Source organism: Cucurbita maxima, unplaced genomic scaffold (genome assembly GCF_002738345.1).
Source record: "Cucurbita maxima cultivar Rimu unplaced genomic scaffold, Cmax_1.0 Cma_Scf00022, whole genome shotgun sequence".
NCBI lineage: Eukaryota > Viridiplantae > Streptophyta > Magnoliopsida > Cucurbitales > Cucurbitaceae > Cucurbita > Cucurbita maxima.
The window spans coordinates 2733731-2746492 of NW_019272038.1; the positions used below are offsets into that span (position 1 = coordinate 2733731).

The 12762-nt window shown below is 34.1% G+C and overlaps 3 protein-coding genes and 1 non-coding gene across 5 annotated transcripts; 3 read left to right on the forward strand and 1 right to left on the reverse strand.

Moving 5' to 3' along the window:
- Window positions 1-361: 361 nt before the first annotated feature.
- TRNAK-UUU lies at window positions 362-434 on the reverse strand. Its single transcript has one exon. It is a non-coding gene; the product is annotated as a tRNA-Lys (tRNA).
- Window positions 435-549: 115 nt separating this feature from the next.
- LOC111496398 (B3 domain-containing protein At5g42700-like) lies at window positions 550-3320 on the forward strand. The gene is made up of 7 exons (XM_023146815.1): window positions 550-777; window positions 876-971; window positions 1112-1143; window positions 1247-1409; window positions 1736-1942; window positions 2532-2613; window positions 3071-3320. The coding sequence occupies exons 1-6, from the start codon at window positions 631-633 to the stop codon at window positions 2586-2588; spliced, it is 702 nt and encodes a 233-aa protein (XP_023002583.1). The 5' UTR covers window positions 550-630; the 3' UTR covers window positions 2589-2613; window positions 3071-3320.
- A 2381-nt stretch (window positions 3321-5701) lies between these two features.
- On the forward strand, window positions 5702-7974 carry LOC111496421 (B3 domain-containing protein At5g42700-like). 2 transcript variants are annotated; one of them, XR_002720454.1, is made up of 8 exons: window positions 5702-5879; window positions 5979-6074; window positions 6211-6242; window positions 6349-6511; window positions 6629-6835; window positions 7386-7464; window positions 7583-7613; window positions 7700-7974. XR_002720454.1 is itself a non-coding variant. In XM_023146849.1 (7 exons), exons 1-6 carry the CDS (start codon window positions 5745-5747, stop codon window positions 7443-7445), a joined length of 693 nt encoding a protein of 230 aa, XP_023002617.1. In that variant the 5' UTR covers window positions 5702-5744; the 3' UTR covers window positions 7446-7464; window positions 7700-7973. The 2 variants fall into 2 exon arrangements, 1 of the variants encoding a protein (XP_023002617.1); XM_023146849.1 differs by lacking the exon at window positions 7583-7613 and having other exon boundaries at window positions 7700-7973.
- Window positions 7975-10084: 2110 nt separating this feature from the next.
- LOC111496496 (BRI1 kinase inhibitor 1-like) lies at window positions 10085-10917 on the forward strand. The gene has a single exon (XM_023146954.1). It carries the CDS (start codon window positions 10103-10105, stop codon window positions 10904-10906), a length of 804 nt encoding a protein of 267 aa, XP_023002722.1. The 5' UTR covers window positions 10085-10102; the 3' UTR covers window positions 10907-10917.
- The last annotated feature ends 1845 nt before the right edge of the window (window positions 10918-12762 follow it).

Genomic DNA, 12762 nt, shown 5'->3' on the forward strand with positions numbered 1-12762 from the left:
CAGTCCACGTGTCCACACAGAACCGCAACTAAGGTAGCGTTCATTATTTGAGAATTAATAAAAACAATAGATTATCACATAAAATGCCATGTGTGGGAAAGGAACCCACAACAACGTGGTTAAAAACCACACACTTTACCAGCTGAGCTAAGACAGCTACAAAGATTTAATTCTCAATAATTTTCACCCTCAACCGTCCACGTGTCCACAAACACACAACCACATGGTTAAAAGTCACACACTCTACCAGCTGAGCTATGATGGTTACATAGATTTAATTATGGGTAATTTTTCACCCTCACACTATCCACGTGTCCATTATTTGAGAATTAATAAAAATAATGGATTATTACTATCAAAACGCCGTCTGTGGGAATCGAACCCACGACCACGTGGTTAAAAGCCACGCGCTCTACCAGCTGAGCTAAGACGGCCACACAATTTTTGTTTTATTAGTTTGTTAAAAATTATTTATCATTTTCAAAATATTGGGAACTTTAACGGTCGACTGCGAATCGATTTTCCGTACGAAATCGAAATTTCCCTCAAACGTACCGAAGCTCGTCATTTCTGCTACTCATCTGTTCTTTGTTTCCATTTCACACAGAGACCAAACCCTAAGAGGAGACCATGGGAGTCGCTAATCTCTCATACGAGGAATGTCGTCGTAAGAGAGTCGAAGAAAACAAGAAGAGAATGGATGCCCTAAATTTGCCCTTGCTTTCTCAAGCTCTCCTCGATTCTTCTCCTTCCAAATCCAAATCCAAATCGTCCCCTGTAATTTCATTTCGTTTTTTCTTTTTCCTTCTCAATCTTCTGTTGCTCTGTGTTTTGCCATGGAATATTGAGCTTATGTTGCGGCTTAATCGATCCAGAGTAAACAGGCCAAGCATCGTGAGATGAAGAAACAACTGGTGGTAGTGAGGAGATCCAGTCGCGTAACAAAACAACCAGGGCCTGTTTACGCTGAAGTAAGTCTTCCGTGTTATGCTAAACCTAACTGGATGATGAAATAGGGTTTTATTGCTGCTTTTTAACGGATTGGAAATTCTCGTCCTGAAAATCCCTTTGTTTGTGATTTTGTTTCGTTTCTTTTCAATTAATCTGGCAGGTTCTTGTCAATCGCGTGGCTTTTCCTAAAAGGTATCTCTGCTGAAAAGTAAATAGAAACAAAGATTAAAAGACTTTCCATACAGTTGAATCGTTCAGTATTGTTACTCGTTTTCTTTTTTTTGGGATTATGTAGATTCTCCAGCGCAAGAGATTATCCAGACCATTTTTTTGCTTCGGATGAAGCAAGAAAAAATGCGTTTGAAAGAGCTGAGAGATTACAATCTGTATTGGAGCCAAATTATCCCAACTTTATAAAGTCAATGGTTCGGTCTCATGTTAGCGGTTGTTTCTGGCTGGTAAGCTGGGTAGAATTATCTATTGAGCATATGATCTTCTAGCCCTACTCACTCTCCGTCTGTTAAACTTGTTGAGCAAGAGGTTAGAAACCACGACTCTCCACAATAGTAATGATATTGTTCATTTTGAGCATAATCTTTCGTGACTTTGCTTTTGGTTTCCCCAAAATGCCTCATACCAATGGAGATTTATTCCTTAATTATAAACTCATGATCAATCCCTTAATTAACCGATGTGGGTCTTCTCTCCCTACAATCCTCAACACGGGATGTAGCATGGGTCCATTATAAAATATTTAATAGGAAAAAATTACTTGTAAACGCAGGGCCTTCCTTCTCATTTCTGCAAGGAGCACCTACCAACCAATGATGGAGTAATGACTTTAATAGATGAAGGTGGCGATGAGTATCCAATAATATATTTGGCGCGAAAGACAGGGTTTAGTGGAGGATGGAAGGGTTTTTCAGTTGCTCATAAATTGGCAGATGGGGATGCTGTGATTTTTCAACTCATTAAACCTACAACCTGCAAGGTGATTGTTCATAGTTCTTCAACGTTTGTGTTGTCTGTTTACGTTTTCAGAAACAAGCACAATATATTGGTTTCTGTGTATGCATTTTTTTGTGCACTGTCTCTTCAGTTCTCATTCTAGTTTACCTTACTCACCCTTTATTTGTTTACTTTTGTTTTCAAAATTTACCTTTTTTTAGTTTTGAAAATCTGTTGGTTTAGCTGTGGCTGACAAGACAAAGGAGAGCGTTACCGATGGGAGAAATTTTTTGGTTAAATTACAAATTTGGTTCCTGCCGTTCGAAGAAAGTTAAAATCTTGTCTTTATAATTTTAAAAGTTTGAATTTTAGCCATATAATTTGATAAAATGTTATAAGTAGTTTCTATGGTTTGCTAAATAGTTTTAAATCATAAGGATAAGATTCTAATTTTCTTGAAATTATAGGACCAAATTTAAAATTAAAATCCATACTCTTTCAAATATATAGGGATTATGTATGTTTCTTGCATAACTGTTCTTAACACAGAACATCTTGGTGTAGTCCACATATCTATAGTCTTTGACTGAACAGACCTCAATTACTTTTTTTATTTTCTGTTCTTCTTTCAGGTGTACATCTTTCGAGTTGGTGACTCGAAAGAAGATAGCGATTCTAACAGTAGCTAAGTGATACTTACCTATCCTAAGTCAGGTAATCTTAAAACGAAATTACTGAACTAATTCTTAATGCTGAGTTCCCAAGCACTAATAAACTTATTTCTTTTTCACTTCGAAATTGCTGCGAATTTCTTGAAGTTTTTCTTTCTATTATTACTACTATTCTTTGGCCGGTGCAACAAATAACTGGAATTCATGTTGATGTTAATGAGATGCATCCCTAGGATTTGTTGGTTCTGTCTTTGCTAACAGTTTACATTGAACCCACATGAAAGTATTAATGACTTTTAAGAGTGGTGATTTTAAGTGAAGCAATTTTCTTGCAAAAACACTTTGAAAAGATATCATTTTTAAACGTTCATATTATGAATATTTGTGAAGATACTTCTAATTGGTTAAGAAACTCTTTTCATCTTCCACTGGTTGACCGATTCATATATCTTGTAAGATCACAGTCTCCTCCTCTAAGGTCATTTTCCTGTTCATTTCAGGAGATAATGGGAAGGAAGTGCACATAATGCAGAAGCCAGACTTGGTTTTGGAGTAAAAAGCAATCTCTCTGTCTTGTACAATCTTGTATCTGCTGATGAATAGGGTTTGTCTATCAAGTCCCCCTTGGCCCCAACATATCTTCATTTCTTATTCTCCTTATTAAATTAAACCTCTTGCTCCTTGTTTTCACTTAGACTTCTGTGTTTAGCTGATAGCTTCTGCAGATTTTGAACGGGAGAGCCTCGGGGTTGTGGGTTTATTATGTTCCTTTCTAAAGAAGGCTTAGGTGAGATCCCACGTCGTTTGGGGAGGAGAACGAAACATTCTTTGTAAGGGTGTAAAAATCTCAAACCTTTGAGGGAAAGTCTAAAAAAAAGAACAATATGTGCTAGTGGTGGGCTTGAGCTATTACAAATGGTATCAAAGGTAGACACTGGACAGTGTGCCAGTGAGGACGTTGAGCCTCAAAAGGAGGTGGACACCGACTGGTGTGCTATAGCGAGGACACTGGGCCTCGAAGGGGGTGGATTGTGAGATCTCACGTAGATTGGAGAGAGGAACGAGTGCCAGCGAGGACATTGAACCCTGAAGGGGGTAGATTGTGGGACCCTGAAGGGCTAGATTGTGATATTCCACGTCGGTTTGAGATGAGTACAAACATTATTTATAAGGGTGTGAAAATATTTGCATCCACACATTTGAACTCATGCCTTCCATGTAGGGGTGTACATGGTCCGGGTTGGAGGATTTTTTCGACCCAACCCAAAAGTTCGAATTGGTTGGATTGGTAACCCAACCCAACCCGAAACTTTTCACGACCCAACCCAACCCAACCCTCTATTTTCGGGTTGGGTTGTCAATTTTTTTTTAAAGGTTTATTTATCCACAATTTATAATTATTCGGATACCATCTAAAATATGTTAAAAGTTCACAAACAAACATTAATCGATCTATAATTATTGACAAAAAATAATAATAATAAAAACAACTAGTGAAAATTGTAACATAGTTCAACATTGTCATAAAACTAAAGACAATTAAATACCGACATTTTTTAAAAATTAGTTAAAATAACAAAAATATGGAGATAGATCATGAAATTAAGTAAACAATAAAAAAATGATTAGTTTAAGAGTAGTGTATATAATAAAAATAAAAAAAATATAAAAATATTTTAATTGAAATATGCTTATTTATACCTACCTTAAACCATTAGAAAAAATCAAAAAAATATATAAATGGTGTGTTGCAACAAATAAATAATAAATATATTATAATTTAGAATATGTTTTCAAAATTATAATTAATAAATATTTATATTGATGTATTATGTTAGTTTATTTCTAAAATGTTTAAAAAATAGTATGAATTATTGAGATATTTTTAAAATATATGTATATAAAAGAAATTAAAAAAACTATACAAAATATATATATATATATATATATATATATAAGAAATTAAAAATAAAAACAAAAACATGCCTTTGACGTGAGTGTCTTTAAACTGAACTATTAATACAGTAGTATTCTTAATATATTTTATATATTTCTATTTGTTTCGGGTCAACCCGAAGGTTTTACCCCTGAATTCGAAACTGAACCGATTTAGTTCGGGTTCACGAAATGCTAATCCAACCCATCCCAACCTAATTCAAGTTGAGTTGGTCCGAGTTATCGGATTGCCGGGTTAAATGTACACCCCTACTTCCATGACGGGTCTATACACAGGTAAGGAAGGGGAAGTGGGTTCCTTGTCTCAGCCCTTGGAAAGGAATTATTGGTCTTGTAGGCTCTCCTTTCAAAACAATTAAGAGATTATCAGTGGGGTAATGTACTCAGTGCTACACTCCCAAAGTCGCTCTTTCCAAGTTAATGAAAAAAAAAACCCTTTTTTTATTTAAAATTTTGATATTAGAAAAAAAAAAGAAATTAATAAAGCTTTATTGATTGAGTAATGAAAGAAGATAATATAAGAGGAATATGATTAAGAGTTTGTAAGAATATTTTAATTTTTTTTTATCCTTACAACATTTTTATTTTATTTTTTTTTTTATAAAGGTTAAGATTATTATATATATTTAAATTTTTTTTAAGGATATTAGTGAAACTTTTGAAAATTAAAAAGTATTTTTTTAACTTTTAAAAAAGATTTTAGAGTATTAATAAAATTTTTGTAGGTTAGAAATTTTTTTTAAATTTTTTTAAAGGTATTAATGAAATTTATTTTAAATTTTTTAAAAAAATTTAAGAATATTAATAAAAATTTTAAGAGTTAATATTTTATAAATTTAAAAGATATTTTTGAAATAAAATAATATTTAGCATACTAGTATATTATTAAAAAAATTTAAAAAATTAAAATATAGTAATTTTTTTCTATTAATTTAGTTTAAATTAAAAATTTTAACCCTATTTTTCAAATTATAATTTAAAACGTATATCTCAAATAAAATGTTAAATATTCAAATATTCGCTAAAAAAATGAAATAAAACAAAATATAGACAAACTAAAATGATATTTTAACAAAAAAAAAAAAAATTAATTAATTAATTCATAATATAATAGTGGGAAGTTAACGGTCGACTCGTTTGAATAAATTTCTCCCTGTTTCCATTTCACGCAGAAACCAAACCCTAAGAAGCGAAGAAGAAGAAGAAGAAGAAGAGACCATGGGGATCGCTAATCTCTCATACGAAGAATGTCGCCATAAGAGAGTCCAAGAAAACAAGAAGCGGATGGAAGCCCTAAATTTGCCTTTGCTTTCTCAAGCTCTCCTCCATTCTTCCCCTTCCAAATCATCGCCTGTAATTCCATTTCATATTTCAATACCTGCTATTACTTACGATGACTTTATCAATGGATTATTGTATTGAGCTTATTTTGCTACTTTACCGATTTCACAGAGTAAGCTCGCCAAGCCTCGCGTGACGCAGAAACAACTCGTTGTTGTGAGGAGATCCAGTCGCATAGCGAAACAATCTGCCCCCGTTTACGCCGAAGTAAGTCATTCTTGCCTTATTTTTCTTGCATTTGGATGATGAACTAAAAGTTCACTGCTGCTTGCATTGGAGAGAGATTTTAGTCCTCGAAGAAACCTCTTCTTCATTGGTTCTGTTTCCTTTTCTTTTTTGACAGGTTGTTGTAAATCGTGTGGTGATTCCTAGAAGGTATCTATATGCTAGAAATGAATTAAAAAACAATTAGGATAAATGACTTTCCGTATGGTTGAATCATGTAGTATTGTTACCAATGTTCATTGTTTGGGGATTATAGGATCTCCAATGCTAGAGATCTTTCAAATCGAATTTATTCTTCGGATGAAGCAAGAAAAAATGCCTTTGAAAGAGCTGGGCGATTACAATCTGGATTAGAGACAAATTATCCCAACTTTATAAGGTCGATGCTTCCATCTCATGTTAGTGGTGGATTCTGGCTGGTAAGCTATTTGTTAAGCATATACGATCTTCTTCTGTCCCTTTCTGTTAAGCTTGATGAACTGGATGTGTGATATACTTTTATATGATATTTAATTAAAAAGTAGTTGTAAACGCAGGGCCTTCCTTCTCATTTCTGCAAGACGCACCTTCCAAATCGCGATGGAATTGTGACATTAATAGATGAAGATGGAGATGAGTATCCAACAGTATATTTAGCACGAAAAACAGGACTTAGTGGCGGATGGAAGGGCTTTTCAGTTGCTCATAAATTGGCAGATGGGGATGCTGTGATTTTTCAATTCATTAAACCTACAACGTGCAAGGTGATTGTTTTCCGTTCAAGTTAGTATGTATTTTCTTAAAACTGTTTAAATGAAATGGTTCATCTTGGGAGCAAAATAAATCATACCAAGTCTTAAAGAAAACTCATCCGATCCAAGTATGTTTTGCTTGATTCTTTGGAAATTCGTCATTCCAAATCACAACTGATCAAAAAAATTTGTAATCACTCGTTTGATTCTATAAGCTCAAGCCATCATTAGCATATATTGTCCACTTTAGCCTTTCCCTTATGGGCTTCTTCGCAAAATTTTAAAACGCGTATGTGAGAGGTTTCCACGCCCTTATAAGGAATGTTTCGTTCTTTCTATAACCGATGTGAGATCTTACCATCCTTGGTTAAACAAGAGAACGAAACATTCTGGGTGTGGAAACCTTTTTCTAACAGACACGTTTTAAAAACGTTGAGGTGAAGTTCAAACGTAAAAGCCAAAAACAGACAATATCCGGTAGCGATGGATTTGGGCGATTACAAAACCAAGTTTCATTTTTCCCCTACAAATTCATAGATTTTTCCTATTACTTCTTTTTCAGGTGTACATCTTTAGAGCGAATAGTTCCAGAAAAGATAGTGAGTCTAACATGACTGACTGATATTTTCATCCCAACTCAGGTAATCTCTAAACAAAATCCCTTGTTAATACAGGATACCCATTTGAGTTCCCAATCAAAAACTAGATTCCTCATCTCCCTTTGTATTGCTGCAATTTGCTTGAACTTTCTGAACCTAGGAGAAGAGCAAGCCTCCATCTGATTATTTGGGTTGGTTCCTGTTCTTTTTACTCATGTTTAAAACCACAATCTCCTGCTGGTTATTCTAAATTATTAAGTGCCATTATTCATTACAGGCAAGATGTTGCCGGGTGGAACGTGCACATAATGGCAGCTACTTTTTTTTGTCATCTTGGTTTTGGAGCACAACGGCAACCTTTCTCTTGTACAATCTGTCTCTATGAAGTAAATGCAAACACTATGTATGTTAAAGTGCTTGTCTGCTGTAGTGGTACCCCTCTTTCTCTTGTTCTCTCTCTCTCACCTTTAGTTTAGTTTAGGCTATATTATTTGACTGATTTTACACGGCTAGGAAATTTGTTTAGGATTATTGTGAGTAAGTCCCAAGTTAGACTAATTTAAGAAATGATCATAGGTTTATTATTAAAAGTTTTTATTGGCATGCCTTTTAGGAAGCTCAAGTAAAAGCTTATGCTCAAAGTAGACAATATCTTACTAGAGATTTATGATTTTTAAGAGCGAAATAGATTCTTGAAGTTTTAATTTTACATCGAAGGCAGATAGATTAGACATGTTGAAAACTTTTAAAAGTGAAAATGTGATATGCATATAAAAACTTGATTTTGTAATGAATAGGTTATTAATCTATTAGATATTTTTTTTAAAATAAATTAATGTGCTTATTAGTAAATTAAGGTTTAATTAGATTTAAAATTTTATTTTATAAATTTAAATTTCTAATATATCAAGCCAAAAAAAAAAAAAAAAAATGAAAATTATCGAAAAATTTATTATACCACCTGAGACAAAATTTTATAACTTAAATTTTAACTTTCATATTAATTATGAATAATGCATATGATATAATATTCAGATTAATTAATATGAACCACAAAATTACAATAAAAGAAAACCAATATTCAAACACTGATGCAAGCTGTCAATCATTAGATTGTTCTTTTGGTTTGATAAAGGTCGGAGCCCTCTGTCCGCCACACCGAGAGAGTATAGCACGAGTGATCTATACGAGGTGGTGATCCGTGATCCCCATTCTTGTCTTGTACGCAGTACTCATACTGGAAATTAGAATCAAGGATTCCTCGATCTGATGTCCTTAGGTCGATTCTCATCATTCATTCTAAACCCTTCCTATTTCAAAAAAATGTTTTTGAAATATTTTGAAATATTTAATGAGGCTCGGAGGAAAAATAACGTTTATAATTTTTTAAAACGATAAATCATACAATTTCTCGTTAATTTTCTTTTTTTAAAAAAGGGCATTTCATTTCAGGTCAATTTATTGGTGTTATTTCAACTTTTTGAAGAAAAGAAATAAAAATGTCTGTATTATAGATATTTTGCAACCATGGGAACATAATGTTCAGACAATAAATAATAATAATAATAATAATAATAATAATAATAATAAAATATGATTAATTTCCATTACTTTCTTAAGTTACCAAACTCAATATTTTGGGTATTATGCCATGTGGCAACCACTATGTTCAAAAATATTAATTATGATTATGCCAACAACCTTTGTGTCTATTAATCAACCAAATCAAAAGAATATACAAATTTAATTATTTTTATGTTAGTTGTGAGGGTGACAATTAACTTAATTCAAAGGAATCTTTCGTAGATTAGACAATGCACTTGTAGAATGCCTGACTACTAAGTTTAAACTTTTCACTTCATTGAAAAAGGAAAGGGAGGGAAGTGAAACCTAGCGAGCTTTCTGCAGTTCAACCACTACATAAGCCACTTTGGGAGAAATCTCTTTGAGCTCCCCTTCATTCGTTGCTAAGCCAAGGTCCCAAGTCTCCGAGTCAATCTGCACTTTTTTTTTGAAGAATCCTACACCCATATATATACCGAGTTTGTTCATCAATATCCATTCTTTCGATTAAAAAAATGTGGAAAATACTTTAAATATCTAACACTTATATAAATCATATATATCTTAACGAATTGAGTTAAACCCGTTAAAAAAAAAAAATCCATGAATATAACAATGACGAAGAAGTACTCCCATTGTGCAAAAGGATATTGCCTTTCTTTGCCAAATTTGTATTCTCAATATCTGTAAGGCTAGTCTCTCTCTCTCTTCATCTCTCTTTCTCACTCCTCCTGGAGAGAAATATGGGAGAAGTCAATGGTATAACAGTTCTACATCGTTGGAAGGTAATAGAGATAAAATATAAAATTGCTTTAAATTTGTATCTATTATTAGGAGTTTTACAAATTTTTAATTTGAATTTGGTCAAGTTTTTGCTGTAAGATAGGACAGTCTGTGACAGTAGTTTTTGGCCATTTTCCCCCTCCAAAAGCTTAATTTAAGAAGGTGCAAAGAAGGCAAAAAGGGCAGACATCCCCAATTCTCTTTCAAACCCTCTAATCTTCTCATCAATTCCTAATGATTTGGTAATGTCCTTAAAACTAAAGTTTTGAATTGGGTTTGTTCTTCAGGTTCAGGAATTGGTCTGTCAAGAAAAACCTCTCTGAATTTAAGAGTTATGGACATCCACAGGCATCAGAAGATCAAAGAGAAGTACCTTGAAGAACAAAGTCCAGCTTCCTCATCTCCTTCTTCAGCATCTTCATCGCCTTCTCATGAATTTTCCTTCTCAGTTTCACTCCAAACAGACAAAACCAAAACCCCATCTTCCTTCAACATTGATTTGTCTCCAGCAGATGACATCTTCTTCCATGGCCATTTGCTTCCTCTCCATTTCCTCTCTCATTCGAGAGCCCCTCCCCACTGCTCAATAAACTCCATTGAAAGCTCTGCTCTTCCCATTGGAGACCTGCCAAGTGACGAGGAGCCTAACAAAGAGATAAGCAACTTCACCAATTGTAAGAGCGATGAACATTATCAAAACAGCAACAGAGATACAAGAGAAAAACACAAGTCAAGATCTTTCTCTTTGCTTGGTTTAAGGTGGAGAAAGGGGTATGAAGTTGAAGAGGAAGAATCTAAAGAGAAGCAGCTCAAAAAGAAGTTCGGATTCAATTTCAGCCATTTATTGAAGAGATATACGAAAATGGTGAGGCCATTTTTACACCTTAGAGGGAGAAGAGATGATATGCAACAACTCCACGGACAGTCTTATTCATTTTCAGGTAATTTTAGTCTTAGAAACAAGCCAGAACAGGGAGGGAAAAGAGGTGAGCTCACAGCTCCAGTTTCCAAGAAAACACCTCCAACAAATACAACACTTCCTCCTTCCAATAATGATAGCACAATGGAGGAGTTGCAGACAGCAATTCAAGCAGCAATTTCTCATTGCAAGACCTCAATATTGAAGGAAGAGAGTTAAATGTTAAGGGCATATACAAAGGATAGATATTGTTCATATTCTGTTTCTTAGAAGTTATTCGTCATACTTTTCTGCATTAATGTGGTATGTACGTGTATATAGACAGAGATATCAAATCAGTCCAGAATATAATGTTCATATTCCAATGTTTTTTGATCATGTAACTTAAAGAGGTGATTTATTTGACAGGATGTTCAGTTTTTTGAGTTGTTTATATTTTATGCTTTCTTATTTTGACAACTAAATATGGTAGGTCAAGCAGTTGTCCTGTGGGATTAGCTGAGAGGATTAGCTGAGAGGATTAGCTGAGACGTGCACAAAATTAGTCTGAACCCTCATAGGTATAATAAAAGAAGATTGGTCAAAAGTGTATTAAGTTTAGATGTACGTTTGTATTACAGTGGTTACTGAAACCTATAGTGATGTGAAAAAAGAATCTCTGATTTGAAGAGAGTTCATGGTTAACATTTTGGTTTTACAACTGGGGCATGGCACTAAGCAGATAAGGATACAGAAAACGACACAAGAAAAGGTGATTGATCTAATAACCTTCAAAAGAAAGGAAAATGTGAACCAATCTATCAGCGACCTTGTGATCTCTCATACAATCGAGTGGCCATGAGCACAGGCTAAATCGAGCAGCCATCCAAGTTTGGACAGGCAAATACCCCTCTTCTGCCAGCGCTGATCTCTCCTTTTCGTCTTTTTGAATCATTTATAAGCCAGACAAAACCACAAAAAACTTTGTTTTTTGAATCATTTGTAAGCCCGACAAAAACCACAAAAAGTTTTGGGACCAGGTACAAGTTCAAAAGTGTTGAAAAGAATTGAGTGTGGAGGATTATTAAGGAGTAGTCCCACATTAGCTAATTAATTAGCTAATTAAGAGGAAGATCATGGGTTTATAAGTAAGGAACAATATTTTCATTGGTATGAGGCCTTTTGGGGAAACAAAAAGGAAAACATGAGAGTTTATCCTCAAAGTGGACAATATGATACAATTCTGGAGAGTCGTGATTCTTAACATGGTATCAAAACCATGCTCCCTTTACTTAGTCATGTCAATAGTATCCTCAAATGTCGAACAAAAAAGTTGTGAGCCTAGTCAAAAGTGACTTAAGTGTCGAATAAATGGTGTATTTTGTTCAAGGGATCCAGGGAAAGAAGTCAAGTCTCAATTAAGAGGAGACTGTTTGAAGGCTTCATAGGCCTCAGAGGAGGCTATACAGTGTATTTTGTTCGATGGGAGAATTGTTGAGGATTATTAAGTCCCATCTTGGCTAATTAAAAGGAAGATCATGAGTTTATAAGTAAGGAACACCACCTTTATTGGTATGAGGTATTTTAGGGAAACCAAAAGTAAAGCTATGAGAGTTTAGGCTCAAAGTGGACAATATCATATAATTGTAGAACGTCATGATTCCTAACATTGAGCAGATTCAATAACGGTCTCAAACCTACTGAACAAATATCAGTTTCTCTACCAAACCCATTCGTTGCTTTCTTTATAAAAAAGAATCTAAACCATAAAAGAGACAGTGAATTTTTTTCCATAGAGATTAGCTTATTAGCTATACAATTTCCCAAGCATAATGATGTTGAGAAAGGAAAAGTTGCCTGAAAATATTGCTTCAGACACCAGGGGGCAGGGTCCCCGTACCAAAACAAGTGAAATCTCTGAAAGGAGAGGGCTAATGGGGTCAAAAAAGGTGTGGGGTCAAGTGAGATAATGCTTTCGACATTCATATATAATATTGACAACCCCAATTACCAACACTATAATAATAAGAACAATAATTCAAAAAGAGCACTAATGGCTTCAACAACAGTTGATATGATTATTTAAATTGGAAAAT